Raw genomic sequence first — 19306 nt, 5'->3', positions numbered from 1 at the left:
ACCCTGGATTAATTTAGGAATATCCCGGAAAATCTATGGTTCCCGCGGGATTTGTGAAAAACTGAACTTTCCACGTGGACGAAGTCGCGGGCATCCGCTAGTTTAATATAATTTTGGTAAAAATTGTTTACGATTTTGACGAAGGTAAATCAAAAAATCATGATAATTAATTTTACTTTACAGGTCAAATATGCTTCAGATGTCTTCAGTTTTAGAGGTGTACACTGCCTACTTTGGAAAATGAAGTCATATTATAAAGAACTTCGTTATAGTGTTCCATATGTCAACATGACTGCCTCTGTGGTCCAGTGGTTAGTCTATGTGTTCACAAGGTCCTGGGTTCAAATCCTGGGTAGAGCTAAATGAGATACTGAGTTTTTCCTTCTTTTAAGAAATTTTTAGTTATAATTATCAGCCGTGAGTTGGAAAGTTGGTGGCATTACACCCCATTAGTTCTAGTTCACAAACGCCATTTAGATTGAAACTTTTTCTCCTTCTCCTAGAACTATGATTGAGGTGTCATTTTTTCGGAAACGCATTTGAAAAGCTTTTGAAAAAATTAAAGGGCTGCTTGCAAAAATTGCAAAAGTTATAAACAATTAAGTAAAATATAAGGGGTTTGTTTTTTTAATATCAAAAACTATTTAAGATATTTCCAATTTGCAAAAAGAAGAGGAAAATTGCTAACAAAAACTATAACCTTTAGAAGTCTGGCTTAATATTTATTGAACTAAATAACCTCTGGATCTACTGATTGACTTCCAAATTCTTTTACCATGTTATTTGTGAGTTTCATAGGCATATTTTTATCCTCCTATTCTCACCAAAACGGGAACTACGCGGGTGAAACCGGGGGGCGTCAGCTAGTTATGTATATAAATTCTGTAGGATTTTAAATAATTTTAACAGTTGTAAACTATTTCCAGGAGAAATACTTTATACTTATATACATAATACTAATGTACTTAATTTTACCTTACAGGTCAATTATTATGCTTCGGACGTCTTCAGTTACAGAGGTACACTGTACACTGCCTTTTACTTGGGAAAATGAAGTCATACGAAGATCTTAGTTATAGTGTTCCACAATTATGTTAACATAACTCTTTTACATACTTATAACATAAGCCTCTCTGGTTCAGTGGTTACCCTATGTGGTCACGAGGTCCGGGGTTATATAAGATACTGAGCTTTTCATCTAAGAAATTTTGACTTATAATTCTCAGTCCTTAGTTGGGAATTTAGTGGTGTTACACCCTGTGCCTCAGAGTGCATGTTAACTTGTCCCGGACAAGGCCACGTCCCGTAAATAATGGATAAAATGCAAATGGTAGATACGCCACCTAATTCTACAATTCTACGTTTTATACTAATTTACTACCCTCTATAAGTGTACAAGTTTTTAAAATAATGGTTTTTTCGATTCAAAATTAGATTTCATCATTTTTTACCGGACAATGTGTTTTAAATCGGGTCCTAATGAAAGATAAATAATTATCACACAAAAAATAGTCAAATTAGTTATATATAATAAGGTGGTGTATCTATCATATTAGTCTGATCTACATGTGCTCTTTAGTATAAAAAAAAGTTCTCCATCTCCTATAAAAATGGTTGAGGTGTCATTCGATTCGGAATTGAATATACATAGTTTTTGAAAAATTTGAAGGCCCGCTCACTAAAATTGCAAAAGTTATAAATAATTCACTAAAAATGAAAAAGGGGTTCAAGCATTTTTATAGGAGACAGAACTTTTTTTTACTAAAGAGCAGTGACCACATTCCATCCAGTTTAAATGCGTTATATCCATTAATTACGCGACATCTGTCATATATTTTGTGAAGTAGTATAATTTTGTAACTGTACAATTTGGTATTTTACTGCATGGAAATGTTTACATTTTTATTAAAGAAATAAATAAAAGATTTTGCCTTTTTTTTTATCATACAAAAGAAAAAGTCTAGTAACAATATAAATAATCGAGATAAACGAAACCGGCATATCAGAAGACCGGTAACATTTTGCGGTTATATGGGATAACCACAAATAGTACGGCATAACCTACTTTCACAAATCAATTTAACTACGGAATAAACCTACGACCCCTTCCAACCATTTTCAAATTACTACAAGCATTTCCGTTTCCGCCGTGTAGGCACATTCTACATATACATAGAATAGAAAGAGAGGGCAAAGGGATTTTTAATGAAGATTTGCCTTGTATGAGAGAGATAAAGGATAAATTTATGAATGAAATTTGTGGTTATATGATTTTAAAATTATGAATGAAATTCAAATTTCTCAAATGTGCTAAGCAGTTTCTATGAAGTAAGCTGTCTGTATCTTTTTAGCCGTTTGTGCTTCGGATTGTGTAAGCCAATGGAAAGCCATCGGTTGGGCATAGTTAGTTCATTACGATTAGATCGTTATTTTTATACGAAGAGTGAATGATTTGATATGATTTGACAGTTATTTGCGATTGTCTTCGAATTGTGTAAAGTTATATGTTCATGGCTTATGTCAAAAACTTACGATGGGTCTTGAGTCACCTTTGATCGTAAAACGGACAAATTGTGGATGTCCAAAATTCCAAATTAATAATTTATATTTTATTAAATATCTAAAATTAATATTTTTTTCCATTCTAAATCTCTCAATTCAGTCTCCCCGTCCACAGTTAGCATTTTTAGGGCGAAACTTGGCGAAGTGTTTAGTGCTTTGTTTGTAAACAATGAACTCTCTTAGAAAGAGTAGTAAATAATATATTCTTTGCAATGAACCTATAAAGTCAAAACAATGAAGTTAATTGAGTGCTATTAATCGATTTATATAGGATGCTGAGACTTGGACTCTGAGAGAAAGTGAGAAAAAGAAGATACACGCTCTAGAAATGTGGTGTTGGAAAACAATGCTTGCATATCCTGGACACAGTTTCGAAACAACATCTCACTCCTCCATGAACTGGGGATCAAACAGCATCTTTCTTCCAGCATCCAATGTCTTACACACACTTCCTTTGGACGTACCAGACAAAGAGACGATAAGTCTATACAGCGACTTATACTCACTACCTACGATATTTAATACCCTTATCATGTTGTAGATTTCTGCGACATCTTGCATGTTGTTGTATCCAATGTGTTTCGATCTGTGTTCCAGGGCTTAAGTGTGTGGTTTAGTTAAGTTTACTTAAGTTTGCTGGCTATTAAGCAAAATGGAATCGAATTTCATTTTTAAAAGTATGATTATGGTGAACGAACTCTTTCGTTATCGCTCATAGGTACATTTACATTTTCCATTGGTGCATGCCCACCCTAGGAATCCTAGGATTCTGAGCTACCAAATAGGAATAGGAAATAATACTAGATAAGCCAATGGGTGGGAGTAGAATAGGATAGGAATAGGGAATGAGTCAAAGCGAAGCTTGTCTGTCCGCTATATTATCTTAGTACACAAACTAAACTTACATTGAGACTAAATAGTGATATGTGTATTTTATAATATGCTCAATATTAACAATTGTGCTTTACAGGAGATTTGGAATATGCCCTATAACTGCAGACTCCAATATTGCAAATAGCACCTGCAATACAGTGGAATAACATATTGGTGTGCTGAAGAAAAGATGGCAAAGGCTTTGCTGAAGAAAAGCTGATAGGACATTGTACTGATGACCCTGTTATCTGGTCAAATCATACATGTGTGTATTATCAAAATATTTGCATAGATTGTGAAATGCAAATATTTTGATAATACACACATTAATGATTTGAAAATATTTGATTTGGTCTTTGATATTTGAAAATAAAAGAATACTTACTTTGCGTAGTTTGTTTTGTTGTAGTATTTTTCTAAACTAAAGCTTTCAGTTTAACATTTTACTATTAATAAATTATTCAAGAAAGTGTAGTTGTAAAAAATACATTTTTGAATTCAATATATTTTGAATAACTCTGTATAATACCTGTGTATGTTTGCCCCCCTGCAGTTTCACCCACATAATTCCTGTTCCCGTGGAATGGAATACATGGCGTATAATACTCAAATGTGGATTTTTATTGGTAAAATAATCTTCATAATAAAAATTTTAATAAAAAAAATACAACCGACTTCAAAACCTAAAAACGAAGCCACTAAACTAAAAAGTGAAAAATAACATCATAATATGTTCTACCCGCTGATCAGTATAAAGGCGGTGCTAAGCCGGTGATGTATTAATTCAAGCCATGTGAGAATATCTTGTAGATGTAGATTTTGCAGACAGTGTTGTTTCATGTGGTCCTGTCAGAAATGGCTTAAATTAAGACAACACCGGCTAAGCACCGCCTTCATACTGATCAGCAGGTAAAACATATTATGATGTTATTTTTCACTTTTTAGTTTAGTGGGTTCGTTTTTAGGTTTTGAAGTCGGTTGTATTTTTTTTATTAAAATTTTTATTATTTTTCCATTTTTAGTGTAAAATTTCATCTCAAATGAATATATCAGACCCCTAATGACAGTCACAACCCATTTTGGTACAAAATTCTCAGCAATACAAATTAATCAAGCCCAAGCACAAGGTAGCTACCGTAAACCGTTAAGGAGTTCCCTTAATTGACCTTGGTTTATGGTTCCATCATCAGATCGACTTTAAACCTTCATGAAATTGTAGTGCTTAAAAGTACTAAATGGAAAAGTTTATGAACACACTAGACACCCATATAATTTTCGAAAGTTCCCCTCAATTTCTCCAGGATTCCATCATCAGATCTTGACATGATGGCAATGGGACCAAATGGGGACTATACCGTTTCAAACAAAAAAAGAATTTTTGGAATCGGTCCAGGCGTCTTTGAGTAATCGTTGTACATACATAAGAAAAAAAAAATACCGACCGAATTGAGAACCTCCTCCTTTTTGAAGTCGGTTAAAAATTGGTTCAGTAGGTGCTTACCCCTACAATGTCACAAACTGTATCTTTTTTTATTACAGTATCTAGACTACTAATCGTGTCATTTTCATAATTCTAAGAATTATGAAAATGACTCCTCTGAGGGTGAAATAGGGGTTGGAAGTTTATAAAAAAAAGTTTTTTTTAAGTTTATTTATTATAACAATAATAATAAATACAGTAGACATAGACTTTCAGTTAGACATTTTTTAAACCCTGAAACCACAAAGCTTAAAAACAATCAAATATATACTTCTCATCCAAACAGTCGGCCTGTACAGTACTTGCAGACACTGTTTTGATGATTAGTATATTTTCTTAAATCAGAAAAAAGTATTACCAAATTAGAATATAAATCTGCTGAAGCCTAACTAGCTACACCATAAAGGGGTCAGACTCGACACTGAGGGATCATGGGTTCAGCCCTGCCCACTGTACTTTACAACATATTGGCCATACTTAAATGTTAAAACATATTTATTTTTTAAATATGTTTTACTTTAAATAAATTATTACAGATGCTACCTTTCTAACAGCTTCAGTCAATCACAGGATAGGTACAATGAAGTTACATACTAAGGGCGCTTTTAGTGTCACGCGGATTTGCTCACGCACGCGGGATTGGCCCGCATGCGTAGCATCCGCAAAGAACAATTTCATATAGGTATCTATTGTAAAGCGTGATAAACGCACGCGGGACGCGGGGCGCTGTGCGGGGCGTCACCCCGGTGCGGGGTATCCGCATGCGTAAGCGCTGCCTACAACTTCAGTGCCCATTTTAGAGTCGAGCGGGGCGCACGCGCCGTATTGTACTACCGAAATGAAAATTGATACAGAACGAGTAATCATTGAAGTTCATCTGCGGCCCGTTTTGTGGGATAAACGCAATGAATTATACAAAAACAGGGACGCGAGGGAGGCTGCATGGAGAGATATTTTGAAGGAATTGGCACCTAACTACGAAAATTTGAGCGAAGAGGAAAGAAAAGTGGCGGGTATGTGTTTGGTTCATTATTTTATTTATACAAGCATCATTACTTTATTAATATAAGCATAATTATTTAATTCACAAATAACATCAAAAACCTTCTAAAACCTTTTGAGTTTAGTTAATTAATTATATATCGGTGTTGCCAGGAGACTTTTCCTTCATTGATAAAGTAATCTGCAAATATATCTCTGATATTACTTGCCGACGTATTACTACTTTCAGTCTGCTGCCTGGGTAGTGGTCCCGTAAAACCATTTGTGACAATGACCATGTAGCCATCCCGTTTCCTTATGAAATTGTGAAGTAGACATGCCGTCTTGACTATTGATTGTGCTAGATCTAACTTGACAGTCATGGATCTGTGAAATATTCTAAATTTATTTGACATAATTCCAAAAGTGCATTCTATGTACCTTCTAGCTCTGGACAGACGGTAATTAAATATTTTCTTTTTGTAAGGTAAATTATCACGAGCATAAGGCCGCATCATATGTGATGATAAACCAAATGCCTCATCTCCCACTATCACGAACGGCAACTTTGCTCTTACACTAGATGGATAAGCTACTTCGGGGCAAATAATAGGCAACTCTTGCGGGTCAGGGATACCCAACGTGTTACTTTCCAGTTTCGTATACAATTGACTCCTTCTAAAGATGGTTGAATCGGCGTTGCTTCCACTGGTACCGACATTAATATATGTAAAATTATAATCAGCATCACAGCTTAAATTAAGACAACACCGGCTAAGCACCGCCTTCATACTGATCAGCAGGTAGAACATATTATGATGTTATTTTTCACTTTTTAGTTTAGTGGGTTCGTTTTTAGGTTTTGAAGTCGGTTGTATTTTTTTTATTAAAATTTTTATTATTTTTCCATTTTTAGTGTAAAATTTCATCTCAAATGAATATATCAGACCCCTAATGACAGTCACAACCCATTTTGGTACAAAATTCTCAGCAATACAAATTAATCAAGCCCAAGCACAAGGTAGCTACCGTAAACCGTTAAGGAGTTCCCTTAATTGACCTTGGTATTCATCATCAGACCCCTAATAACAGACACAACTCATATAGGTAGAAAGTTCTCAGCAATACGAATTAATCAAGGCCAAACACAAGGTAGTTACTGTAAACTGTTAAGGAGTTCCCTTAATTGTCCTTGGTCTTCATCACCAAACCCCTAAATGACAGTCACAACCTATCTATGTGGAAAGTTCTCATTAATACAAATTAATAAAGCCAAAACACAAGGTAACTGCTGTAAATCCCCGAGGAGTTTCCTCGTCTGTTTTATGGTTCCATCATCAGATCGACTTTAAACCTTCATGAAATTGTAGTGCTTAAAAGTACTAAATGGAAAAGTTTATGAACACACTAGACACCCATATAATTTTCGAAAGTTCCCCTCAATTTCTCCAGGATTCCATCATCAGATCTTGACATGATGGCAATGGGACCAAATGGGGACTATACCGTTTCAAACAAAAAAAGAATTTTTGGAATCGGTCCAGGCGTCTTTGAGTAATCGTTGTACATACATAAGAAAAAAAAAATACCGACCGAATTGAGAACCTCCTCCTTTTTGAAGTCGGTTAAAAATTGGTTCAGTAGGTGCTTACCCCTACAATGTCACAAACTGTATCTTTTTTTATTACAGTATCTAGACTACTAATCGTGTCATTTTCATAATTCTAAGAATTATGAAAATGACTCCTCTGAGGGTGAAATAGGGGTTGGAAGTTCTAGTCGAGGTTACTACACTATTGATGAGTTCCTTAACGACAAAGGTGCTTGGAGGCCATTGGATCAGCTTCCACCTTCACACAGGAAATAAAACTATTAGAAATTGTAATTTAATTGTTATCAAATGTAAATTGTAATACTGTATGACTTTTTCAAAAGAGCAACTGTTGAGTTTCTTGCCAGTATCTTCTCGGCAGAACCTGCCTTCCGAACCGGTGGTAGAATCTTTACAAATAGTCAACTGACGTGTCAAAAGTGCTTGTAAACTGAGCCTACTTGAAATAAATGAATTTTGAATTTTGAATTTTTTGAATTTTTGGACACAGTCTCACTCCTCCAAGAATTGGGGATCAAACAGCATCTTTCTTCCAGCATCCAATGTCTTCTTACACACACTTTCTTTGGACGTACCAGAGAAAGAGAGTCCATAGAGCAACATAAACTCAATACCTACGATATTTAATACCATACCATGTTTTAGATTTCTGCGACATCTTGCATGTTGTTGTATCCAATGTGTTGGGATTTGTGTTCCAGGGCTTATGTGTGTGGTTTAGTTAAGTTTGCTGGTTATTAAGCAAAAAGGAATCGAATTTCATTTTTAAAATTATGATTATGGCGAACTAACTCTTTCGTCATCGCTCATAGGTACATTTACATTTTCCATTGGTGTATGCCCACCCTAGGAATCCTAGGATTCTGAGCTACCAAATAGGAATAGGAAATAATAGTAGATAAGCCAATGGGTGGGAGTAGAATAGGATAGGAATAGGGAATGAGTCAAAGCAAAGCTTGTCTGTCTGCTATATTATCTTAGTACACAAACTACACTAACATTGAGACTAAATGTTGATGTGTGTATTTTATAATATGCTCAATATTAACAATTTTGCTTTACAGGATATTTGGAATATGCCCTATAACTGCAGACTCCAATATTGCAAAACGCACCTGCAACACAGTAGAATAACTAACATATTGGTGTGCTGAAGAAAAGATGGCAAAGGCTTTTAGCTGATAGGACATTGTACTGATGACCCTGTTATCTGGTCAAATCATAAATGTCTGTGTATTATCAAAATATTTGCATAGATTGTGAAATGCTGATGATATTTGATTTGGTCTTTGATATTTGAAAATAAAAGAATACTTACTTCGCTGAGTTTGTTTTTTGTAGTCTTTTCCAAAACTAAAGCTTTCAGTTTTACCATTTTACCATTACAATAATTAAATAAATTATTCAAAAAAGTGTAGTTGTAAAAAATACATTTATAATACCTGCGTATGTTCACCCCCCTGCAGTTTCACCCACATAATTCCTGTTCCCGTGGGAAGGAATACATGGCCTATAATACTCAAATGTGGATTTTTATTGGTAAAATAATCTTCAACATTGGTTCAGTAGGTCCAGTGTTTACCCCTGTGGTGGTCACACACACATAGATTGTAAATGAAAATGCTACTTAAGCATTTTCGTAATTATGACGAAGTCAATACGGGCGGTTTGTCGCCAGTCGTTACCTAACCGTTGTAACTGATAGTCAATACAAGTGTTTTATCAGTAGAGCCTACTATTATTTAACACCCATAACCGCTACCCGGGACACGACATACCTTACTCAAACCCAAATATATAAGTATCCAAATAGTACTAAAGTGGTACAAAAGTGGTGACCCGACTCGGTTTTATTAGCGGTTATTTTGCACGGGTAGCAACACGTAACGACTCACACATTGGAATTTAAAATGGCTCAACCAGAGGTGTCAGTTTCCGGCGTGTCTGTATCGGCGAGAATTCCTGAATTTTGGACGGATTTGCCGCGACACTGGTTCATACAGGCGGAGGCAGTGCTACACCCGCAGAAGATGTCTGACGAGGCAAAATTTCAGTTTGTCATATCGAAATTAGGAAAAGACGTTATACAACAAGTGACAGACATATTAGTCAAACAGCCGGAAAATGGTAAATATGATACATTAAAAACAAGATTACTTGACATTTATGAGGAGTCAGAAAATAGAAAGGTACAAAAATTGATATCTGAAATGGAGCTTGGCGACCAGAAGCCATCGCAGTTGCTGAGGAAAATGCAAGAGCTGGCAAGTGGCAAAGTTACAGATGAAACCCTTACCATCCTTTGGCAAAACCATTTGCCGGGATGGGTGAGAGGAATACTCACGGCATCAGGTTTAAGCGATATTAACGCTTTGGCCAGAATGGCAGACAAGGTGACAGAAAATGCAATGCCTATACAGGGGGTGGCCGCAGTACGGAGTGCAAGAAGTGATTCTCCAGATGTCATAGCGGAGATCCACAAGCTGGGCGAACGACTAAGAAAAATTGAAAATTCCCAGCGTAGCGGTGGGAGAAGCCGATCACGGTCACACGGCGCGCCACGTACGCGCAACACTAGCGGTAGCAGGAAGAGGACACCGGCAGATCCAGACTGGCTTTGCTACTACCACTATAAGTTTAGAGCCCGAGCACACAAATGTGTTCAACCGTGTACGTGGAAGACATCGAACCAACCTACTGGCAGTGCGGAAAACTAGCTTCGGTCCTGTCTGCGGCGGGAGGCTGTGACCCATCGATAAATTACCGCTTGTGTATAACTGACGAAAACAGTAAATTACGGTTTTTAATAGATAGTGGTGCTAATGTGTCGGTGTTACCCCGGTGGGCAGTGCGCGAGAAAAATAGAGCGTGCGAGGACTATAGACTGTATGCCGCGAACGGTACACCTATTAAGACATTTGGGTTGCATAGTTTAGTATTAAATTTAAAGTTAAGGAGAGCATTTCGGTGGACATTTATAGTTGCTGACGTTAGACAGCCTATAATAGGAGCCGATTTTTTAACTAAGTATAAGTTAGTGGTAGATTTTAGTAAACGGAAACTAGTGGATCAGGTAACAAATTTTAATGTTATTGCTAGTATGTCACAGTGCATGGAAAGTTCAATAACTACAATTCATAATCAACACCCACATTATAGTTTGTTAGCTAAATATCCAGATTTAACTAAACCGGTATCTTTTAAGGAAGTTCCTAAGCATAGCGTTTGTCATCACATCGAGACGAACGGTCCGCCTGTTCAATGTCGAGCAAGACCGTTACCGCCAGACCGATACGCTAAGGCTAAAGAGGAATTTCGGTTAATGTGTGAAATGGGAATATGCAGACCCAGTAAAAGCGCGTGGGCAAGCCCTCTGCATATAGTGCTTAAAAAAAATGGGCAGATAAGGCCATGTGGTGACTATAGGCGCTTAAATGCTATTACTAAGCCTGATAGTTACCCTATACCCAGGTTACGCGATTTCACGTACTTACTCGCTGGTAAGAAAATTTTTTCACGGTTAGATATAAACAGAGCTTACTGTAGCTACCTACCTACATACATCCGCTCGCTGCGCCTTGCGGCAGCTGACTAACTATGCGCGCAAGGCGAGCCGATATATAAGTCCAGTCTTCGCGAGCCGCCGATCATTGGAGTACATACCTACATCAAATTCTAGTGTGGAATGATACCGCGACCATCGGCGCCGCGGTTTTATAGTACGCGATATCAACCAGCGTTATTGTGATTGGTCGTTTAGATTTCGTTTACTGTCGCGCGTACCTAATATTATTTAATGTAAACTGTAGATATAATTAATACATTCTGACCGAAATATATTCAATACATTCGATACAATTCGATACAAACCAAGTCTTTCATTACATCTCTCCAACTGGCTAAAGTGGTGACCCCGAGGAACAACAAGCACCCCGACAAAGAAATCCGAAGAACAACAGAAGCACACCCGACGAACAACAAGCAAGCGCGTCACGGTGAAAAGCCAAAAAAAAAAAAAAATAATAAAAAATGGCATCACCTAACAACGCTTCAGTAGCAGATAGCCAGGGGGAAATCGCAGGAATCGCCTTATCAATGCGAGTTCCACCTTTTTGGAGAGACAAGCCACGACTCTGGTTCATCAGTTTCGAAGCAGCCACTGCTGATCTCAAAAAAAGTCAGGACCAGTTGGCACAAATGGTCATTGCGCAATTACAAAAGGAAGATATCGAGCAAATTTCCGATATACTCTTCGATCCACCGGCAACAGACCTATACACCGCAGTGAAGAACCGCCTCATCTCCGCATACGAAGAATCTGACAGCCGCCAGCTGCAAAAGCTGCTGTCCGAAATCGAGCTAGGAGACCAAAAGCCTACTCAGTTACTTCGCCGCATGAGATTTCTTGCCAGAGAAAAGGTCCCGGATTCAACGCTGCGCATACTGTGGACTAATCACTTACCATCACATGTGCGATCCGTACTCGCCGCAAGCGAATCATTCAGCACGAAGACCGCACTAGACGAGCTCGCTATATTGGCCGACAAGATGGTGGAATCAAGCCCAAGTTCACACATCGCAGCCGTCGAAAGCCCCAGTACGAGCGTTCCACCCAGCGATACGAAGTTCCTAGTCGAAGAGATAAGGAAGCTGTCACTTGAAGTCGCTGCGTTGAAGATGGTTCACCAAAACTGCCAGCACCGCGGAAGACCAAACTATCGACGCAATCGGTCAAACTCGAACGGACGCAGATCTCGAAGCTCGACACCGTCGCCGTACTGTTTCTACCACCGGCGTTTTGGGGCAGCTGCAAGAAGATGCACTAAGCCGTGCTCCTACCAGACGAAGTCGGAAAACTAATAGTTACGCTGGACGAAGCGGGATCCGGCGTATCCGAAATTTCATACCGCTTGTTTGTCACCGACAAGAAGACTGGAACATCATTCCTAATCGACACCGGGGCGAACATCTCCGTTATACCGCCAACTGCGAAGCAAACACCGAAGCCACTGAAGTTTCAACTCTACGCCGCTAACAATACAGTCATCCCGACCTACGGTGAGAAGACTATGGCACTAGACTTCAACTTACGTCGAGTGTTCAAATGGAGATTCATCGTCGCGAAAGTCAGCAAACCAATCATCGGAGCTGATTTCTTGAAGCATCACCAGTTGATTGTCGATCTGAAGAACAGAAGACTCATCGATGGCAAGACGAGTTTAACATCGCAGTCGTTCATCTGTGCAACCAACATACCTACCATACGAAGTATCGACGTGCAAGAGTCATACCACAACATATTGGCTGATTATCCCGGAGTGACAAGACTGACGTCGATGAAGCTGTCACCAAAAATCGACGTCGAACACGTCATCGAAACGACTGGCCCTCCACTGCATTGTCGCCCTCGTCCCATCGCACCACATCGGTATGAACTCGTCCGAAAAGAGTTCGAAAACATGATCGAGCAAGGAATATGCCGCCCAAGCAAAAGCCCTTGGTCATCGCCACTACACGTCGTTCCGAAGAAGAATGGGGATATACGAGTCTGCGGTGATTATCGAAGACTCAACAGCTGCACGATACCAGACCGCTACCCAATACCTCGCATAAAGGACTTCACACATCAACTGGCGCACAAGACGATATTTTCAACCATCGACCTCAACCGAGCTTACCAGCAAATTAGAGTCCGAGAAGAAGACATAGCGAAGACAGCCCTAATTTCTTCCATGGGATTATTTGAGTTCCCTAGGATGACGCCGGGACTACGAAACGCCGGACAGACCTTCCAAAGGTTCATCCACGAAGTACTACACGGCCTTGACTTCGTCTTCGCATTCATCGACGATCTTCTAATCGCAAGTCCCGATGCAACCACGCATGAAAAACACCTACGAATGGTTCTACAAAGACTGGAAGAAAACGGGATCACAATCAACCCGTCAAAATGTGTATTTGGTCAACCTGAAGTCAAGTTTCTCGGTTTCAACGTGAGCGAAAAGGGAATCAAACCGCCTGAAGAAAAAATCATAGCAATCTGCAAGTACGAAAAACCGAAAACTATCGAAGAGCTACGAAGATTCCTTGGAATGACGAATTTCTACAGAGAACACATTCCGAAAGCAGCCGAAATTCAAATTCCACTTCACGCCTACTTACATAACTCGAAGAAAGAAGATCGGACAAAAATTGAATGGAGCGACGAAGCAACGAAATCATTCGAAGCGTGCAAAGAAGCCATACAAAACGCAGCCCTGCTAGCACATCCATCGCACGAAGCGCAGCTCGCAATATTCAGCGATGCTTCGGACCTGTCAGCCGGTGCTGCGTTACAACAATACGTCAACGAAGCATGGCAACCGCTCGGATATTTTTCGAAGAAATTCTCAGACGCTCAGAAAAAGTACAGCACGTTTGACAGAGAGCTACTCGCAATCTACATGGCAATCAAACACTTCAGGAAAACTTTCGAAGGACGAAGCCTGATAATATTCTGCGATCACAAACCGTTGACATACGTACTACAGAAGCCGCCTTCCACGACCGAAACACCGCGAAGAGCGAGACAGCTGATCTTTATCAGTGAATTCACAACTGATATTCGTCATATCAACGGGAAGGACAACGTAGTCGCCGATGCACTGAGTCGCGTTCCTATCGACAGTGTGTCATATCCATCGACGCTCGACTATGAAAAAATCGCAGAAGCGCAAGACAAAGAGAGCAATGTAATCAAAAAACTTCAAGAACAAGAAAATCTCTCGATAAAGAAAATCATAGTACCAAACTTGAAGTCGCCGATCTACTGCGAAACATCGACATCGTCTGCTCGTCCGTACATACCTACGGAATTTCGCAAAGCCGCATTCGACGCTGTTCACAACATCAGTCACCCAGGCATACGATCTACACTCAAACTCGTCACGGAGAGATTCTTTTGGCCTGAAATGAACATTGAAGTCAGAGAGTTAGCGAAGAACTGCATTCAATGTCAACGATGCAAGGTACAACGCCACACGAAGAGCAGCCCATCATCATTCCCACCGAGCGATAGGTTCGAGCACGTGAATTTGGACTGCGTGGGCCCTCTAGAGACGTCTCCCGAAGGATATCGATATCTCGTCACAATGATCGATCGAGCAACGAGATGGCCCGAAGCTGTACCTACCGACAACATCTCTGCAGAATCAGTTGCGAAGATATTCTACGAGCACTGGATATGTCGATATGGTACACCCAGCTACGTCACTACAGATCAGGGTAGAAACTTCACCAGCAACCTGTTCACGAAGCTGCTGAGAACTATGGGCATACAACATACCCGTACATCGCCATACCATCCGCAAGCAAATGGAATTGTTGAACGATGGCACCGCTCGCTCAAGACATCACTGAAAGCCCGTCTATCGCAACATACTACGTGGATCGACGAGCTACCAACAGTACTTTTGGGTTTACGAGCTGCAGTACGAACAGACACTAACGTCAGCGCCGCCGAAGTCACCTACGGAAGAAATCTACGCCTGCCGTGTGATTTTTTCACTACTACGTCATCAAACGAGCAAGACTTGAACTATGATTATGTGAGCAGACTACGCGAATCAATCAATTCAGTCAAGCCCAGCCAACCAATAGCCTCGCACGGAAACAAAAGAGCCGTATTCGTACACAAAGATCTCCAAACATGCGAATACGTGTTTTTAAGAAACGATGCAGTTAGAAAACCTCTACAAGCAACATACGAAGGTCCATTCAAGGTGCTAGAACGAGACAGCAAGACCTTCAAGCTACAGTTGCCAGAGAGACGTTCCGCAGTCATATCAATTGACAGACTCAAGCCTGCATACACGATCAACACAGACGATTCCGAGCAGTATACGAAGCGCACAGAGCAGAAAGCTACAACTTCGAAGCCCGAATCATCAGTGAAGACGCAAGATTCAAGACCTCCAGCAACGTGCAAACAGATCAAGCCGATTTTGAAAACAACAAGATCCGGGCGAGTGTCTAGACTGCCTGTACGTTTTCACTAGGGGATGAGTACTGTAGCTACCTACCTACATACATCCGCTCGCTGCGCCTTGCGGCAGCTGACTAACTATGCGCCAGGGGGGGGACAGTTCCATACATTCTAAGCAATTTGTTGACTTACAGGCCATCTAGATCTAGTAGTGAAACAACTTTTCGACTAAGTTGGTAAAAATATCTCAACAGATGGCAGCAATTCCATCGCTAATCTTAGTGTGCCCAGTATCAATATTTGCAACCATTTCGTAATACTTAATAATTTTAACGACAATGAAAAAAATAGTAACTATGTAATAATCTCATAGACCACTACATGAAATATATATTTAAATCGTTTTGCAAATCAAACTTCTTCATTTAATAAAATATGTGACGCATAAGTTAACATAGAGTGTTTGGTTAGTTTTTAAGTAACAAATGGCAACTACGCAACAATATTAACTAAATGGTTAAGATGATATGAAGTAATAATCTTTATATTATCTCCGGGAACAAAATATTTATAGTATGTGATATTCATGGGAAGGCAAAACATGGAGCAGTGGCGTTTTTCTTTCAAGCCATTTTCCAGTCCTTAATGCGTTTGATAGCAAATAATGTCTGCAAATTGGTTACGACTTCAAATACTTTTCTATATTTATTCTGCAATTATTTTTTTAAATAAAAATGTTTTGACTGCTCAGTTTTGTCCGATTTCCCGTGAATATCACATAAACAGTTTTTACATGATGATCATGAATTAAATTGTGTTGGTTGCGATTGTAAATTATTAGATAAAGAAAGTAAGCGTATATTAATTTCAACGTGGCCATGAACTGTCATCTGGTCCAGTGGTGTACATGGTCAAACGGAGTATAATAGCAAAGGTACGTATAATTAGGATTAGTCATGGGTTCGAGCCCGGGTGGAAATTGTATTACATCACATTTTTTTTTTGTTTTTTTTATTTGTTTTTCTCAATTCGTTTTTTTTTAATATTTTTTGCGTTTTATTAAACCTCGATTAAAAATCTCCATTTAAATAAAATTGCCGCTGTTTTAGTAGTACCTATAAGTTTACTCCAAACCGCAGTTGGCGCTTCAATTTAAGCCACCGAAAATCTGCAAGAGGGCTCTCTTTTCCCATATACTTATTATACTCTTTGCTATGCGCGCAAGGCGAGCCGATATATAAGTCCAGTCTTCGCGAGCCGCCGATCATTGGAGTACATACCTACATCAAATTCTAGTGTGGAATGATACCGCGACCATCGGCGCCGCGGTTTTATAGTACGCGATATCAACCAGCGTTATTGTGATTGGTCGTTTAGATTTCGTTTACTGTCGCGCGTACCTAATATTATTTAATGTAAACTGTAGATATAATTAATACATTCTGACCGAAATATATTCAATACATTCGATACAATTCGATACAAACCAAGTCTTTCATTACATCTCTCCAACTGGCTAAATTACAATTGCATACCAGTTAACGAGATGGACATTGAAAAGACGTCTGTGTCAACCCCTTTCGGGGCTTTCGAGTTCATCAGACTTCCTTTTGGCCTTCGAAATGCTGGCCAAAGTTTTCAGCGTTTTATGTGTCATAGCGTACTCCCAGACTTAGATTTTTTATTCGTGTATATAGATGATATAATAATTGCAAGTAACAACGTCGACGAGCATAGAAAACATTTAGAGGAAGTATTTAGTCGCTTAGAGAAGTTCGGTATTACTCTGAATATATCAAAGTGTTGTTTCGAACAGACAAAAATGGAGTTTTTAGGCCATGAAGTAACAACGGAAGGGATTCGTCCACTCGACGAGAAGGTGAAAGCCATCATCGAGTTTCCGAGGCCAGCTACTGTGGACCAACTCCGGAGATTTTTAGGTATGTTAAATTTCTATAGATCACACATACCAGGTGCCGCTGAAAAGCAGTCTGAGTTGGATCGCTATTTAACGAATACAAAAAAAAAAGATAAGTCAAAAATCGCTTGGACTGATTCAGCAAACGCTCAGTTTGAGCAGTGTAAACAGAGCCTAAGTGACGCCGCGACGTTAACGTATCCTGCGATAGACAAACCTTTGGCGCTTATGACGGATGCTTCAGAGTCATGCATGGGTGCGGTTCTACAGCAAAGAGAAGGTAACGTATGGAAACCTATTGCTTATTTTTCTAAAAAGTTCTCGGAAGCACAAAGGAAATATAGTACCTATGATCGAGAGTTATTAGCCATTTATTCGGCGATAGCTCACTTTCGATATATGATAGAAGGTCGTAATTTTATTGTGTATACTGACCATAGACCTCTAATTTATGTTTTTTCAAAGATAGGTAGCGTGAAAGAGCTACCTAGGCGAGCTAGACAGATAATGTTCATTAGCGAATTCACTACGGACATACGCCACGTGAGCGGGTTAGATAACATAGTAGCTGACACTTTGTCCCGCGTGGAAGAAATTGTTTGTCCTACGGTCATTGATTTCACGGAACTCGCACGTGTACAAAATGATGACGAAGAGTTAAGCGAACTAAAGAAAAAAATACAATACAAAAACATCGTGATGCCAGGCACCGATAGTTGCGTTGTTTGCGAAACATCGACTAATAAGGCCCGACCATACTTACCGGAAAGTTTTAGACGTATCGCCTTCGATGCAATTCATAGTTTAAGTCACCCGGGTATTCGCGCTACCAACAAAATGGTTAGAGATAGATACTTTTGGGTAGGTATGAATAAAGATATCCGAAGATGGGCTAAGGCCTGTATCCCATGTCAACGATCTAAGATTCAAAAGCATACTGTATCCGATTTAGGTACTTTCGAGAAAGTAGATCGTTTTAGTCACTTAATGATTGACATAATAGGCCCTCTCAATACATCACCCGAGGGATATAGATATTGTTTGACTATGATAGATAGAGGTACGCGTTGGCCAGAAGCTGTCCCAATTAAAGAAATCACAGCTGAAGTAGTAGCCAAAGCTCTTTATGAAAACTATATAACGCGTTTCGGAGTATTTTTTAAGTGTACTTCCGATCAAGGTCGTTGTTTCGAGAGTAATCTTTTCAAGCAACTCATGAATCTTATGGGTATTGAAAAGATCCGCACTACCGCTTATCACCCGCAGAGTAATGGGATGATAGAACGGTGGCACAGATCTTTAAAAGCAGCACTTATGGCTAGACTGTCAACTAAAAGTTGGGTAGAAGAACTACCAACCGTTTTACTAGGTTTAAGAGCCGCTGTACGGGCAGACACTAATGTTAGTTGTGCTGAAATGGTATACGGCACAAGTATTAGGCTGCCAGGTGAATTTTATGATATAAGTAAGGATAATATTTTAGATAGCTCTAGTTATGTAAGCAAATTAAAAAGTATAATTAATGATTTAAAACCTGTTAAAAGGGTCAATAAAGACTCGAGAAAAATTTTTGTTCACCAGGATTTACACACTTGTGATAAAGTATTTATCAGGAACGACGCGGTGCGTAAGCCTCTCCAAGCGCCTTACGACGGTCCGTACCGAGTAATTAGCAGGACAGAGAAAGTTTTTAAGGTCCAATTACCCACACGTCAGGTTATAGTTTCTATAGATCGGTTGAAACCAGCTTATATTTTGGAGGAAAACGATAATCCCCAAAATACTATGTCGTCAAAAACTACGGAACCGATTTTAAAAAAGAAAGTCACAGTGTGTACGGTCCCTTATAATACCAACGGTGTAAAATGCAAAACAACGAGCAGTGGTCGCGTCAGCCGCGTACCTGCACGTTATGCT

The 19306-nt window shown here is 39.3% G+C and overlaps 1 protein-coding gene and 1 long non-coding RNA gene across 2 annotated transcripts; both read left to right on the top strand.

Moving 5' to 3' along the window:
- The first annotated feature begins 2366 nt into the window (after nt 1-2366).
- On the top strand, nt 2367-3824 carry LOC128199841 (uncharacterized). Its single transcript, XR_008252366.1, has 2 exons — nt 2367-2861; nt 3533-3824. It is a non-coding gene; the product is annotated as an uncharacterized LOC128199841 (long non-coding RNA).
- Nucleotides 3825-11134: 7310 nt separating this feature from the next.
- On the top strand, nt 11135-12368 carry LOC128199840 (uncharacterized). The gene has a single exon (XM_052891013.1). The coding sequence runs from the start codon at nt 11538-11540 to the stop codon at nt 12366-12368; it is 831 nt and encodes a 276-aa protein (XP_052746973.1). The 5' UTR covers nt 11135-11537.
- The last annotated feature ends 6938 nt before the right edge of the window (nt 12369-19306 follow it).

The sequence above is a fragment of the Bicyclus anynana genome, unplaced genomic scaffold (assembly GCF_947172395.1).
Source record: "Bicyclus anynana unplaced genomic scaffold, ilBicAnyn1.1 scaffold_98, whole genome shotgun sequence".
NCBI lineage: Eukaryota > Metazoa > Arthropoda > Insecta > Lepidoptera > Nymphalidae > Bicyclus > Bicyclus anynana.
This window is presented reverse-complemented; position numbering and strand designations above follow the sequence as displayed.